Source organism: Mastigoproctus giganteus, chromosome 5 (genome assembly GCF_048544385.1).
Source record: "Mastigoproctus giganteus isolate SK-2022 chromosome 5, ASM4854438v1, whole genome shotgun sequence".
NCBI lineage: Eukaryota > Metazoa > Arthropoda > Arachnida > Uropygi > Thelyphonidae > Mastigoproctus > Mastigoproctus giganteus.
In genome coordinates, this window is record NC_143579.1 from 48653349 (window position 1) to 48669428 (window position 16080).

Below are 16080 nucleotides of genomic sequence, written 5' to 3' on the forward strand. Positions count from 1 at the left end.
TGATATAGAATTCTGTAAGAAGGATAATGGAGGATGCGTACCTTGGGATTCCTGCCTGGAACCATGCTGCGTTCCTCAGCTCCCTCTCCTCCGTCTGCTTGTTTTGAAGAGAATGATTTCTAGAGGATAAAATGATAAGCATTCGCTCAGTAAATCTCCGCAAGATCAGAAGATAAATCTGAAGTATCTTTAACGATACTTCAGATTTATCTTCTTAATTATTATTAAGATTTAATAATAATTGATAATATGAAAAGTAACGAGGGAGTGTTTACCTCTGAGGTGGATCAGGAGGCAAAGAAGAGGTGAGCTCCTGCGGAGTTTCCGTATGAGATTCTTTAGTTACTACAAGGTCCACCAGATGAACGATGGGATCAGTCAAAGGAGAGGCTGAATCGGCTTTTGAACAGTTAACCTCCTCTTCTTTGATACTAGTGGGAGTGATGGATTGCCTCCTTATGCATGCCTAGAGCAGCCCAAAGGGAGAAATAAAACGAAAAGTCTTAGAGGTTAGAAACTTTTAGTGCTTGGCTATTAAGAATATTTTTAAAAAATAATTTATTATGAAAATCATTCAAAATAGTCCCCATATGAAACTACTTGCTTGTTCCATGTCGCTTTTAATAACTTCAAAAGAGAAAGAAGTCAGCCTTAGCGAAATCTGATGAATGGGGGAACTTCAATGGCTTAGCCCAGACTTTAATGAAAACAAAAATTGGTGTTTGTTGCAAGACAATGCGCCTGCCCATTTCGCAATACTTGTTCAAAAATTTCTTCATTAAATAATGCTAATTATAGAATACGTCAATTTATTGCTATTACAACAAATTTTTAATTTTAATTAACTATTAAATATTTATTATTTTACATTAATAAATATAGTCAATTTATTATAATTATTTTATTTATTGAAAATATATTATAATTAACTTAAAAGATGTGATCTTTTAAGATACGATTTTAATTTACTACGATATCTGTAATTATATTAATTATAAATGTTAATTACTTATTATAAACATTTTTTTGTTTATAATGCAATTATAACCATTATCAGTTATTAAAATATAATTAATTCATGGGATTTTTTTCCTTAAAAATCGTAAAATTATTGAACTCTGGGCTCAAGGAGGGTTGCACCTTTTTTCCCCTCCTCAAAGAAAGGATTTCTATCCGAAAATTGGAAAACTGATCATAGGATATACGTAATCGAAAGACCAACTTAGTTATGGTGTGCCAAATCCCATAAAAGTTCCTCTCGTTCAGACAAAAATTGAAAGGAGCTGTCAAAGGCGCCCATTTATCGAGATGATATTATTAAGATTCTACAAACGCCTTTTCATTTGGATTCTGTAAAATTAATTATGGTTTTTTTTTCGTTATTTACAATATTATCTAATACCAAATCTCTAATTTAATGTTTATTATCTAATTTACCTTTTTAGGGGAGTGGGCAGTTGTCGACGTCACTTCTGGAGCGTTTGTTCCAGTTTGCTTTTCGTTGTATGCCGTAGAATCGTTGACGTAACCTCCCGACAGAGGACGCTTTACGTTTTCTTTCCTGGATACCGTTTCTTTCCAATAAACATCGAATTTCTTGACCAGGGCCGGCTTGTCCCATACACAACGGTTTAAAGCTGTAGGAGAGTTATTATCATCGCTGCTACTTCCTTGGGACCACAACTCTTCGGCACTGGGGGCTCTCTGCAGCGAGGGAAGTGTGTCGGGTCGTGACCTGGCTGGAGACACTACGTGGAATCCAGACACGGTGTTAGACAACTGATCATTCTTTGCTGGAGGCGATTGGTTCTTTGGCGAAGAGACGCCAACACGGTTGGCGTTCATGACTCTAAAAAATGATCATGGCCCTACTTGGGACAGACGACACAGCGTGTGGCACCTGCGACTGAATGCTCCGGAATTATTTATAAAGTCCAACCTAACAAAAGACAGATAGCAAAAGTTGTTTAAAAATATCACCAGACCTATAAATTACAATTATGTACAGTCTATATATATGTCTATACAGGAATAAAAGAATTTGTTTTAGGCTCATGCTTTTTCTTTTTAAAAAAAAAAAAGCATAAGCCTAAAACAACATAAATTCTACTCGACTTATTCGGATAATCGACGTTTCGGATAATCGACGTCCAAATGTATAAGCATATTTATAACGGTGTTCTCAAGAGAGCAGAGGTCCCCTAACGTTTTGAAGGGAGGGCCACATAGGCACATTCGGAGCAATAGGGGGGCCAGATATAAAAATTTGTCGTACGTTTTATAATATCAGTTTATTAAGTAGTCAACTGTACATACACATACTCGTATTATATCTAACCATAAACAACACGAATAAATTTAAACTTTTCAATAATAATTATTGTTACTGCTACTATTACAACACATAATAATTCAAATTTTTATTAATGGCAGAAAAATAGATACATATGATGAATTATTTACAACTTACAAGTATTAAGTGTATGCTTTTTACTTGTTGTAACATGTGCTTTATCACTGTTAACTTTTGAAATATTAATTCAAAGAAAAAATCTTCGAAATGTTTGTATTAATCTTGAGCGATTTTGTTCATTTATCTTTTCATTCTTGAAAATGCCGGATTGGGCCCTCAGGCCGTAGTTTGTGGACTCCTGCAGTCACCATCATTATCAGCCATTTTCAATCCACTGCAGGACACTCCAGCAACTTTCCATTTCCTTCTGTTTTGTGCAATGGTCATCCATTTACTGCCCAGGAACTCTTGAATTTCATCTGTCCATCTGCGTTGTCTTCTAGGTTTTTTTTTACCTCCTCTTAAGTACCATTCTGTTATTTTCTTAGTCCATCTGTCATGTCTTTGAGCATGTGTCCTGCCCAAATCCATTTCAGTTATTTAGTTTTGATAAGAATGTCCTTTACTTGAGTTTGCTGCCTAATCCACGTTTCTCTTCTTTCAAACTCCTGCAGTAGAGGATCAAGAATATAAAATACTGAACTCCATCGGCGGTATGATTAGTGTACAAGTTTTAGTTTAAATCTAAAATCCTCAATTTCAGTTCCTTGCTTGAAAGAACATGGTTTAAAACGATTCATTCCAGAATAAAGATGTGATCCAGAGATTGACAAATTTATGATTCCAGCAGAAAATAAAAGTGTTTAGTAAGGAATGTAGGAAACCATAGATAGTATTTTGAACTTCTGCCCCACTCTAATTTTGTGCTCTCCAAAGTGCATCTTTAAGTGACCCAAACATGCGAAAATCGTAGGGTACAAGAAGAACATTGCATAGCGAATGTGGTAGGTCTCAAATTTAATCTCGTGGATACATTGTTGGATGGGTGGAAAGACGCGCTGGGGTTCTAGCGTTGTCCTGCCGAAAACTAACTCCTCTTGTTAGAAAACCTCGCCTTGCCAATAAGGATTTTCCTACCTAAAACCGATTTTGTCCTTCTACGTACTGCGAAGCTCTCGAGAATATACACAAATTACATCTCAACTTGTACTCTAATCATTGATGACCTTTTACACCTAATACATTCATTCCATGTTTATTCTGATTCAAAAATAAGTTGTGTAATCAGTTCCTCAAAAATGATAAATCCCCCGCGTACAGGAATTCGCGACAAATTAGCAAAGGGACGAGAATAATCAGTTTCCCTTGTTTCTACATTCCTCCGACTCTGGCACTCTTAATTGGATACCATGAATAATTGACCAGAAAAATGTGTCGCTAGGTGGCGCTTTATCTGTTATCCTTTTGCTACTATGGTACTCTTTAGTGTGTGTAACGCTAAAATTAGATTATTTTATCGAAAGCAATTTCGGTGAAGGGCTAAAATATTAACAAAGAAAGAAGTTATTTTCTTGAAGATGTTAATTAAAGTTTCGATTAATAACTAACCTTAATTAATAGTTAGTGTTTAACAGATAGGCTTAACAATATTCAAGCGCTATTAAAATACAAAATAGAAACGTGTTTCTACTCGCAGTGAATCGTAGAAGATAAAATTCGTCTTTTTTTCTTTTATTTGCATGTTATCAACTCGGTTAAACCGTTTTAGATTCATTTAAAATAAGAAAGGAAGAAAATATCATTTTGGTAAGAATCTCCGAGAGAGGGTTCATATTATTTGCATATCATTAATATGGATAAATATTTTGCTCCATTCTTTATTTGCTTTCTGCTTAGTATTAAATACAATCCAGAAATCACATTACTCACAACTCAATGCATAAAATACCGTTTATCTGAACAACTTAAATCAATTTTTCAAATTCTAAACAACTCACTTTAAACTCAACATTACCTTCATCGAAAGAAATTAGTTCCAAACCTCACCGCTAGGTGTGTCGCGATCTACTTGATCATATTATCAAACTTCGAACCTTAATATAAAATTCTGTTTCGAAGAGCGTAACATTAGTTACTGTTTGTGAGAAATAAAATATAGTGAGAAGAATATTCTGTGATTTAAAATATCGGAGAAATCGAATTTTACTGAGTTTTCTGCTCTCTTGCGATTTTAAGTTGACTGTAAATATTTAAATAGTTTCATTATTTAAATGGATTTCGTTTTCTTGCGTGTTGTTGTTGTATTTCTTTGTGAATACAACATTAATAATACAGACTTCCCTTCTAAAAAAAAAAAAAAAAACAATTAAATTTAAAAAGAAAATAATGCAAAAAATCCCTAAAGAAATGCACTTGTTGCTATGGTTACAAAAGATTCTGCCATCAAAGACACTTTCAGAGTAATGTAGATGGCGCTGCGTATTATTAACTAAATGTTCTCCAGACATGTTTGTATTAAGTCAGCCAAGTTTGTGAGATGATTAACAGTTTGTGTGGTGACGAAGGGCCGGCTGCTAGTAAACGTACACAAGGGGGGAAAGGGGGGTTACTTTTGAGGGGGTTGATATATTCAGCAAGTATGCAGGATGGTGAGAATTATAACGATGTGTTAAGTGGCTTTATCATGAAGATTACTTGTCAGCCATGTTTGTGGTGCTTTGGTGAGGTGAATGATTATTATAAGGGACTCCCTGCAGTTTTTTTTTGTTGCAATTTTTGATTAATGACGTCCATCAGTAGTAGACATTTTATTTAAATATAATCATTAAGGAGAAATAATTACTAAACCCGCTATTAATCAAAGAAAAACTCAAGAAATGGTGAATTTAAAAATGACAGAAAGAATGATTGATGTACATTTATTTCAATGTGAGTTTTTTTAAGAAAAAAATGACTTCTCTTAATGTTTCTTGTAAAAAAAAAAAAAAAAAAAAAAAAAACAACCGATGACGTAGTCAATATGGGATATTTTAAGATCTCTAACTTTATATATCATTCAGTACGTGTGCTGCCATCTAGCGACATTTCCAAACATGCTCTAATATTTTATTAATGACATAGCCAAGGAGGTGTGGCGTGTACAAGAAATTGCGCGAAGAAAGAGGGAAGGAGGAAGACAGGGGTGAATTAAGGCATTATGGTGAAAATAAAAGAACGGTAAAAATATATATATAAAAAGGTTCAAAGAGGAAAAATTAAGTAGAAAGAAAGTATTTCTCTTAAGAAAAATGGCATCGTGGTGTGCGCCCTCTATGGAAAGAATCTGAATTTTTTTTTTTTTTTTTTTTTCACACGTCTGATCATTTATGGTTTTTTTTTTTTTTTAATGATTGGACAGTTATCGCAAAGAAAATTCGATAATTTAGTACGTTTTGGTGTATTTTAATGTTATTTCTCCTCAGATAAACATTTAGATATTTTAGAAATGACAAAAAAAAGCAGATAAATAACATACATTGCACTTTGCTTTTATAACCACATTTAAAGAAAAAAAAAATATTGTGCTTTACTCCTGTACGTTATAGGAAACTGTAAAAATAAGATTTTGGGCTGTAAGTTGTGTTGTAGGATATTTTTACTACACGTCCGTGCTTCAAATATTCGTATACACTGCATAAATGCCCTCGGAGACCCACTTCCGACATTCTTTCACGATAACCCCCACGTTTTGAAAGAAAATCAGATAAAGAAAGGTTTGTGGAATGAAGTCCTGTAATGGGCAAATTACATTCTAAAAGCCTTTCTTCGTGTATGCGTCCATTTGGTACTTTCAAAGACATTTGGATCAAACTGTTTCTGCAGCTGTTCAACATATTTCATCTTCTCGGGCAAAAAAAAAATAAATGAAAAAAAAAAAAAGGTGGATGTAAGAACAACCGAATATCAGTGATGTACTCATAGGGCCATCATAAGAGGGGAGGGAACGCAAGGGGTCAATGAATTTTAGCGATGGAAAAAACCCGGAATGGACCCACTTTTCATGAGCATACCATTCTAAAAATGCAATCGATGAATAAGATTTATTCTTACATCAGCGAACTTTACAGTGGACTATATATCGTCTTAGCACGCCACGTGAGATACAACGACCTCTATTCGAGCGTCTGTGGAACAGCGAGTTTGATGGTACTTTTTGAAGACCCCAAACTATGTGTTTATTCATCCTTAATTCTTCGCTATCTTGCTTAAAAATTACTATACGTAGTTTACTTATTATCCGTTTATTTAATTTATTAACTGCCAAAATAAATTTTATTTTTCATTTTCATTAGATTTCGGCTCCTTAAAAATACCATGGTTGGTTGAAACTTGAATTACGAAGAAGAGCTTGTAGATGGCGCTGCTAGTTTACAGGGGTGTTCTAAAATGAGAGAAATTAAAAGCCTCTTAGCGCAAAAATCGATAAGTTGTTTAACTACTCAGTATGCATGGCTGTATTTAATGAGATTGAACTGCTAGCCTTCTCTACCCTTCTCAATACGAATGTCGAATATACCAGAAAGAGACCAATTTGACACGCCCGACTAACGGCGTCTTACAAAAGCAAAATGTACGACAGACGGATCGTTCAAACGATATGAAAGGGAGGAGGAGGAGATTTTCTAGCAATATATATGCGCAGCCAGTTCCTGGAGGCCTAGAGGGATTAAGGTTACTCTATACGGTTAAGATATGGAGTAAATTTAGTTCGAAGAGCCTCCTCACTTATTGGAAGCCTTTGTGTGCGCGTTATTTGAATTTATTTCCGCTGTCTGTAGGCGGTTACCAAAAGACACACGCGACCGAATCGCTTTCAACCCTGGTTTTTGTTGTCAGAGAAATACTGGTGGAAACGGGGCTTAACGTTTTCATTCTATCAATGTGTTTTGTGAGGGATGGAATTTCTGGATAAGTGGATGGGAAGCATATTTGTATGTCATATTGATCGGGCGCTCACGTCTACCGGTCACGTGACGTGCAGTCTGTTGTAAACGTGCTCACTTTTCTAGCCCCTATGTGTAATCGGCTAAAGGCCCGGAACAAAGAGAAAGAGAGAAGTGGTTTGGAACAACTGTTCATTGAGTTGCGTCTGTCTTAAAGACATTGTGCGATATCTTATTTAAAATATGGAGTAAGCGAAAAGTCTATAAATGTTCACTACAGACAAGTGCTGATAGTGGTAAAAATAGATGGAGTGAGAGTCGGAGTTTTCGCACTTATTTATTACATCCAGCATTCAGCTGGAGTACCCACCTGGGGTGCAATGTCTCCATCTGTACAAGATTCTGCAAAATTCCACCGAGTAGACATTTGATCTACAATGGCATGACACTTTTTTAACCACCGGATACTCTGTGTACACCACAGTAAGACTACTCCCCATAAGTGGGAAAACTGTTGAGAAATTAAGGAGTTTCATCCATAATCCACAAAAATCAATTGGCCAGAATAGAAGTTGGTGCACACCAAAAAAGAACAGCGTGGGGACTGTTGCTTGAGCAGTTTTATCTGCATACAAATTGTAGTTGGTACAAGCCATTGCTGCTGACGACAAGATTAGATGTTAGACTTTGAACATACTAAGATGACAAAAGATGAAGAGCTATTTAAATTATATACACAACATTAATTTCACTTTCACTGAAGTCCTGCGTTTTGTCCACCACTGAGGTGGTAAGTTAGTCAGCCAAGGATATCTGCAGAGTTGATGTAGCGAATTGATGAGTCATGGATCGACTTCATGGTTTAATAGCTGCGAATGCTTTTGCGATACTTGGACTCTTTGCAAGATCGAGACCAGGTTGTTGCACAAGATTTAAGATCTGAGTCAGGATAGACCTGTCTGTGAGATGCAATCGGTGTTATGGTATAGGGATCGGGTAGTCCTTAGGTCATAAATGGGGGATCCTCCACTGGAAGAAGTCAAGAAGTTTCACAATAGCTGTTATCCTGATGTCTCTTATTCTGGTTGATAATCTGATGATGAAAGCTGGAAACAAAGAACATTGTTTGATAAAGAAGGTCACAGAATCTGTTTTCTTGGATATAGTGGAGGTTATTATGGTAACACTTTTGCCAACAGGAACCGTCAGGAATTCAGAAACAAATGCGAAGAATGCTGCAAAAACATGGGTGTCTGTTTGCATTGTGATTCGTGCAAAATATTTTGCTACACCACAGCAAAGCCTTGCCCATACAATCTAAGCTACGACAGCGATGCCTCATCGTCCATAGAGTTCCAAGCTACTACCATCTTTTTTTCTTTTTTTTTTGTTTTTGGTAAGATAAAGGTTGGTGAAATAGAATTCGCAGATGGTGATTTCCATGTAAATTCTGTGGATAAAGGATGCCCGAAAAGAATTTTATGTTGATGAAATTCTGGCTCTTCTTTTGAGAGTTATATGGAATAAAAATAAATTTTTCTTATTCTTCTTTCAGCACTCAAAAACAAGCTCTGCCAAAGCGCTTCATAATTTCTGACAGCACCATCATTCATTGTCATACTTGCTGGTGAAAATCCTCTCTTCAGTATCCGTTAATAATGTTTATCTAATCCCATCTCTGCTCATATAAAGTTACATTAGCGACAAGGCTTTTTCTCCCGTGTGTGCTCGCCTGAGAGTAACATGTGAGAAAAACAGCTGTCGGGAATAATGGTATAATCCTCTGGGAATTAGTTTTACAAACAAGTTCATTGAATACGAAGAGAATCCATTTATATATTGTTTCTAAAAATTGTGTTTTTCTATGTGTTTGAATAAAACTGGAAATTGAGGCGACCGTATCTAAGATTAAAGCCCCCTTTTTCCCCCTTTGGTAGGATTAAAGGGATCCTTCCTCATACAAATACCCGGAACTATTAGCTCAAAGATATTGGCAGCATCTACAGCGCGCATTGATATTGAGAATCATAAACAAAAGTTCAGACAAACTGGAGACAGGCCTAACGTAGTAACAGAATGGTTAGTGCCGAGAATGTAGAAGTACATGCTCTTTGAGTGGACTGTGGTTCTAGTTCGCGTGACTGCTAAATACCATTGTATTAATGATTTACTGTAAACTTCTCTACCTAGTGGTCCTGAGTAAAGACAAGACTGTTGTTTTTTAAGATCTAAAAGCTTCATTAACGAAATTGCTCAAAACGTGTGCAAAGAGACATGGTAGCACAATGGATGCGTGTCTAGCTATCATATTGTTCAATTCTTTGATGTTGCTTGCGTTTTTTTTTCCATAGACAAATATTGGGCTATTGCAGTGTATAGTCGTGAAATAAAAGAATTAAAAAAATTGATTTCTTTTGCTCCATGGCACGTGCATTGTGAGATGGATGGATGGAAGTCGGCTGTCAGTGAACAACTATCCTGTTTTGTATTGACAACAGAACTATATTTTAAGTTAATGATATAATCGAAAAGAAATTCACAGAAAAATATTATTGGAAACAAGAATTATCTAAAAATCCGCACCCTACATCTACATCCCCGCTTGGTCACAATAATGGATTGTAACAACGCTACAGGAAACTGATAAAGGAAATGATTATGGTAGCAATCTTGGCATCTGCCTTCTGCTTGTTCTGTATGAAGTTGGTACATCAATATTTCAGAGAGACAACCGTGGTTCGTATTAATATTGATGGGGCGGTACAGTATCCGCTTGGCTGGCTTGCTGCCCACCTAATTCCTACCGGATCTGCCTTGCTAACACTTGCTAATGGATCTGACCTTCTAATTTGGTAGATGGAAATAGCGTGTGAATTAACTAATAGTTAATTCCCGTTATTATTGGAGTCACTCGGGAGAAAGGTGGATTAACCCGTTTATTACGTGAAATCCGCCCTTATGGGCATTTGTGCAATTCTGGAAGAAAAGATGGAACAATCGGATTAATTCGTCGAAGTGCTGATTGCGAGGAAGTCTCACAAAGTTATTTGAAATCTAAATATACACTATATGGCCAAAAATAATCGACATCCACCATCCATGAATATTGTGTATTGTAACGGAAGTTCTGTGGGTCTAGAAGCTAGTACAGGTCTCGGATCAGAACCTGTATCTGTTCAACATGGAATGGTGGTCGGATGCCATATCAGTAGGTTTTTTGTGCACATAACGGCGCCTGGGCCTTCCAGAATCGATTGTGGCGGGTGTCATTCAAAGATGGAAGACCGTAGGTGGTACCTCAACCAATGAAGAGGTCTGGACACCTCAGAAACTCGTGGAGCAACAATACTCCAAGTTCCAGGACCAGATCCTAGAATAGTGACGAATCTTATTGTACAGTGTTGCGTTCTGATGGACGTACTGGTGTGGAGATACCCTGTTGGAGTTTGTCGTCTCGATCATGAAGTTTGGTGGAGCCAGTCTGATGGTATCGGACTGTTTCAACTGTTTAAGACTTAGTTTGTTGATTGTGGTGCCTGAAACTGTAAAGTCCATTGAAGTTTTTGGACAATTATATGCCACTTGCACTTGGAAGTACTATAGAAACGGATCCTGTCGGAGTGGCCAACTCACAGCTGGGACCACAACTCCAGCATACTTGTGGGACGGACTGGAGCACCAGATCAGGTGGCAATATGGGACTATTTCACAAACAGTTCCATACTGCAATCTGATCTGAATTGCAGGAGGAATGGAGGCGAATTTGGACTGACACTAGCCGGAAGTTGCAGAAAGTATGCCCGGGGAGAGGAAAGGTTGCACAACTTTTTAAAGTTTAAAAGTACATTTTAAAACGTGCAGTAATTAAATCATTTTCATGTGTTTTGAACTTAGCTCATGAGAAAAGAAAAATCTTTCTCATTTCTCTCTAAATCTTTTATCTTATTCCTAATATTTCTCCAAATATTGGAGAGGATCAATAGTTACTGTTTCCCATCTGAATCGACTTTTCCCTAATTTTGTCCACATTGGCCTTGTTAGAATATGTATTACGAGAGGTTGTCTTTGAAGTATGTAAGGAAGGGATCTTATGTCCATAGAGTGGCATATACATATGGCGCGTTTCTAATTCTTTTGCAGAGCTGGTATTAAATGTCCATTTTAGACTTTGAAGTGTGTAAGCTGGAGGTTCATTACATGTCATGATTTATTACTGCAATTTGCATATTAATACGTGTTGGATGAGACCGCTTAGGCAACATTGCAATCACGCGATCAGACTACGCATCATTTAAGAAAAGTAATGAGGGAAAAGTCGACATCACGTATGTTGTGTGATAGGAGAAGATGAACTTTTAATACACCTTGAGGAAACTTTGGCGAGAAGTGTTTAGAGGCACTTAGGTAAGGAATTGTGGAGGATTCATCGCTAATTTACAGTTCGCATCATTTGACATTTCACCTGGAAGTAATTCTTACAAAAGACTTCGAACTCAAAGTGATTTTAAACCACGGCGTCTGTAATTTAAGAATGATGACCGAAAGCATCGTTTCTGTGTTTTGTCTAAGAAATCAGATGACCTTAATAACTTTCGCTAACCAGAGGAGAAACTTCGGTGTTCGGGCCCCCGCTAGGGGAGCCCTGAGAGTTTAAAATTGTATGTTTTTGAGCTCCATTTGAGTATTAGGGACGCCTTTCACGATTGAAAGGCTCATCTACTATAAGCGGGGCTCCTTTGCATGCGTGCCCCCGTTGATTTATTGTTAAATATATTTCAACAGTTCTGAACCCGGTTTAACGTGAAAAGGAATCGTTCTGTATCGCGAGATAAAAGCCAATAGGCAGACGCATTGGATTATGATTAAGTCACTTGAGTCCGTGAATTTCACATTTTTTGAAAAAGATTGGGCTGGTCAGGCAGATGCTTGAAGTCTTTCTGGTGTTCCTCAAGCCACACTTTCGCACATTTGGAGCGGTGGAGAGTTGCAGTGTCATCTTGAAAATATCCTGTCCGGTCCGTAGAGGAAAACATACAAAGCTGTTCAGATGCTCACGGTGCTCTCCAGAAGGATAAGGGACCCATGGATATACCACGAATATATGCTTCACACCTCTTCCAGTAGCTTGCACTGTTCACACACAACAGGATGGTTTCAATGCCTCGTATGGTTTCATCCATAAGTGCACTCTATCATTTGTGTTGAAAAAATCCTAAATCAGGACTCATCGGACACGCGAGTTACTTCCAGTCCTTCCGTATCCATCCTTTGGGATTCATCTGTATCATCCTTTGATTTGGTGATAACCGTAGGTGGTATTTCGGTCAAAAATCATTCCTTGTAAGGGATCTTCGTATGGTGTAAGTACTGGTGCATTATAATGTTCAATAAATTACTGCGTGTAGCCCAAACTTCCATGGTCCTAATAAAGTGTCCAGGAAGTATGTTCTGTTAACTTTTTTAGGAGGAAACAACAAGAAATCAATCAACTCAACCACAGTATGAACATTTCTACACGGAAATCCATTCAACCCACATTTGTTCCCCACTTGGCACAGGAGAAGCTATCGTAGCCACTGCACTACCTCAAGGGCTCATAGAAGGTAGAGCGAAGAGCACAAGGACATCGCTACGAAACCAAATCTCCATTGGATTACGACAAGTTATGGTATATTGCCTAAGAATACCAGTTGGGAAGGTTGGGAAGGGGAGGGGGAAGTATTTCCAAGACTATATTAAGGTACTTAAATCCTCATAGCTTGAATAAGCCCCGTGGTCTATCTAAGTATGTAAGTATCACCTTACATAAGCTCCGCGAAGCCTCAACGTCTTAGAAATTCTATAGTCTAATATGGAGAATAAGAATTAGGGAGGATTTATTTGCACTACATTTTGAAGGGTAATTCCACCCTAGCCTTGGGCTTTCTCCGCGATAAATTACAAACAGATTAGGGGCACGCAGGTCATAAATACAGAGAGCACATACCATTACTCGGAAGATTATAGACATTTGAGATTAGGGGAGGAAATCCCGGATTATGTTAACGATCATAACTTACGGGCTAGAGAAGCTTGCCCGTGTGCTAAAAATGTCTCTCTCTCTCTCTCTCTCTCTCTCTCTCTCTCTCTCTCTCTCTCTCTCTCTCTCTTGCTCGCTCTTCCATCTATCTGACGTAAGAGGATGCTGGCTCAATCGACATATTATCCTATCAGAGAGTTTGGTAATAAGAGGGTGGAAAAATGGAGGTTTTAGATCAGCATTCATCTGAATTCATTATCTGACGTCCTTTGCTTCCACACACACACAGACCAGCGTTTCCTTAATGTATGGAAATGATCTCTACCTCAGAGACGCTGAAGCGATGTGCCAGTATCTTATAATACTGTCAAAGACGCAACCTTTTGCCATCGGTAAGGTTCCCCCAGAAATGAAGCCGATAAAAAGTAAACAGCGAATGGATTTAATACATAAAATTTGCTCTCTGCATTGTCTGCTTGCTATCAAGATGGAGATGCCTAATGCATACGTAAAAGGATCCTTTTTGTAAATGGAAAATGTTAGTCTTTTTATCTTTGTTTTGTCTGTTTATCGGACGAAGAGAAATCATAACTTTTGTTTTCAATCAGCTTTATTAGGGTTGGATTTTTTTCGCAAGATTTGCACCAACTGATTTTAAGCTAACGTTTAATCAAAGCCTGCGTGGAGTGCAGGAAAAAGATCGAATAGAAGTACTACAGTCCCTTTTAGAACTTCCTATTTAAAGTCTTGAGTTTTATTAGTCTCGCTCCTGTAGGATGTTTTATTTCCGGACTTTTCTATTGAGTTGAAACTTTTGTTTTTGTCAACAGAAAAACCTCATCCATTTCGATTTGAGTTGCACATTGACTTTCTAGACGAAAGTGGATTGTAAATTTTCTTCTAAGCACGTGTGGGTAACAACTACATATCAAGTTAATGCTTCATCCAGAGGCACATAGATCTAAGGTTACCTTGGTAACCGCATCACTTGAAAATAAGGAAGTAGGTGATATTTTTTATCTGATAACCACTGTTAGCTACTAACCTTGGAGAATCCCATTATGGTGTGTTAGCTCATCCCCACGTGTTCATGCTTATGGCTGTCCCCATCGTCTCTTAGAGACACGATCAACATCCAATCAGATGTCATTTTCATATCCTTCGCTTTCCTCTCGTTTCTGTGGTATTAAAACTACATTCGATCTTCGTTTGATGGGTCCCTCTCTTTGTCCCACCGTGCATGGAGGGAACAGAGAAGGAGAAGATGGAATGTACGTTTGCTTTAATTTTTATCCAACAAATCCGAATCTGGTTTTCTGAACATAAAAAGATTATTCCACTCCAAGCCTTATATGATAGAGTTGCTAAAGTATTTCGCAGTTTAGAGCTACATCTTATATAGGCGACAAACCTTTTGAAGCTCTTTTTTGTCCTGTTTTATTAGTAACATAAAAACGAGTTGAGAAATCTCTTTCCAAGATGGCTATGGTGTTATACATTGGTGGTAGTGGAGTGTGAGAAGGCCGGAAAGAATGTCGTGTTTGTATTCATAAACTAGTCCACGTAAGCCATAGTGAACATTTTATTGGTGCGTGATACCAAAATAGTTCCTTCTTTGCAAGACATTATGTCAGAGCATTGAATGTTACTGATAGCAGAATAGCTCTAAAAGATGTAGAAGACACGAGTATTATAGTTACGTGTTTTGGGCCATTGCTTTGTTGAGAGAGAGAGAGAGAGAGATAAAGATAGATACACATGTGTATACTTAAATCTATCTTTCTTGAAAGTTTCTAATAATTCTCTGGTTTCTATTACCTTCCCGCTCTGGGCAAACCCGATTCTATCATCGTTCTAGTCTTAAAGAATGGTCATAAAAGACTTGCCCATATTATCCTACAGCTTTTCTAAACCAATCTAAATCCCATAGTTATTGGTATTTTATATTTTTGCACCAAATTCATTGCATGATAATTCGTTGATCACAATTAAAGTTCTTGAGGAATCGGTTAATCTAAAGAACTGGCTAATTGCATTTCGATTTAAAATATACACGCTTACAGAATGCAGAAGATGGATATGAGTCCATTCGTCCATAGTTATTTAGCAAGTTAGAGGTACATCGAGATGCCAGACTTTCTATAAACAATGTAGTGTTAATTGAGACACTGTTTACATCGCCCGAAGTGCACTTGGGCCATTCAGTGGAAAGCGTGAAGAGACTGTTTCCATGACAACCAACTAGGCTCTGCAAAGAAGTCGTCAAAGGGCAGAAATTTCACTATTCAACTTGGCCAACAAGTGCAGAGGAAAGTGGATGATGCCGAGTATCCAGCGATACTTAATCAGACATCTATTTATTTGCTGATTGTGGTATCCACTTGTCTCTACACACTCTGTCGTCTGGTCCTTTTCTGTGTGCCAACTCCCCTGCGAGACAGCTCGAGTGGTGTGCTGACTATCAAAGGGAAACAAGAGGCAACATCCTCCGAATCCTATTTCTGTCAGGATGCTCACTGGGAAACTTGCGCAGTCATTTCGACCAGACCGCAGACTTTGACACATTAAGTAATTAGATGGAGTTGTTGTGCCAGTGAAAATGAGACAGAAGAGCAGACGCTCGCCTGCTTCCGAATTAACAGCCCATCAATGTCATTAATCGTGCTGTTGGCACTTCGGAAGATTTTACGAGTATGTCGGCGGTTGCTTCTCGTAAACAGACCTCTGTTCTACTCATTAGATCCTTCCTCTATTTTAGAACGTGCTCCATCTCTCCTTATACTCATTTACGCACCATTCATCCTTGTCCAGTTAGTCTCCGGTTGTTACTTTCCAAATGCAGAGAA

At 37.7% G+C, this 16080-nt stretch overlaps 1 protein-coding gene across 2 annotated transcripts in view; it reads right to left on the reverse strand.

Annotated features, from left to right (window-relative positions):
• The window catches only part of LOC150085376 (uncharacterized), a 122336-nt gene that overhangs the window by 9185 nt on the left and 97071 nt on the right, over window positions 1–16080 (reverse strand). For both annotated transcript variants that reach the window (XM_090373189.1, XM_090373188.1), the window contains exons 2-4: window positions 1438–1939; window positions 276–466; window positions 42–119 (exon numbers count right to left, since the gene is read on the reverse strand). In XM_090373189.1, coding sequence (XP_090229315.1) covers window positions 42–119; window positions 276–466; window positions 1438–1845 — 677 coding nt within the window. In that variant the 5' untranslated portion in view covers window positions 1846–1939. The remainder of the gene's footprint in view (window positions 1–41; window positions 120–275; window positions 467–1437; window positions 1940–16080) is intronic.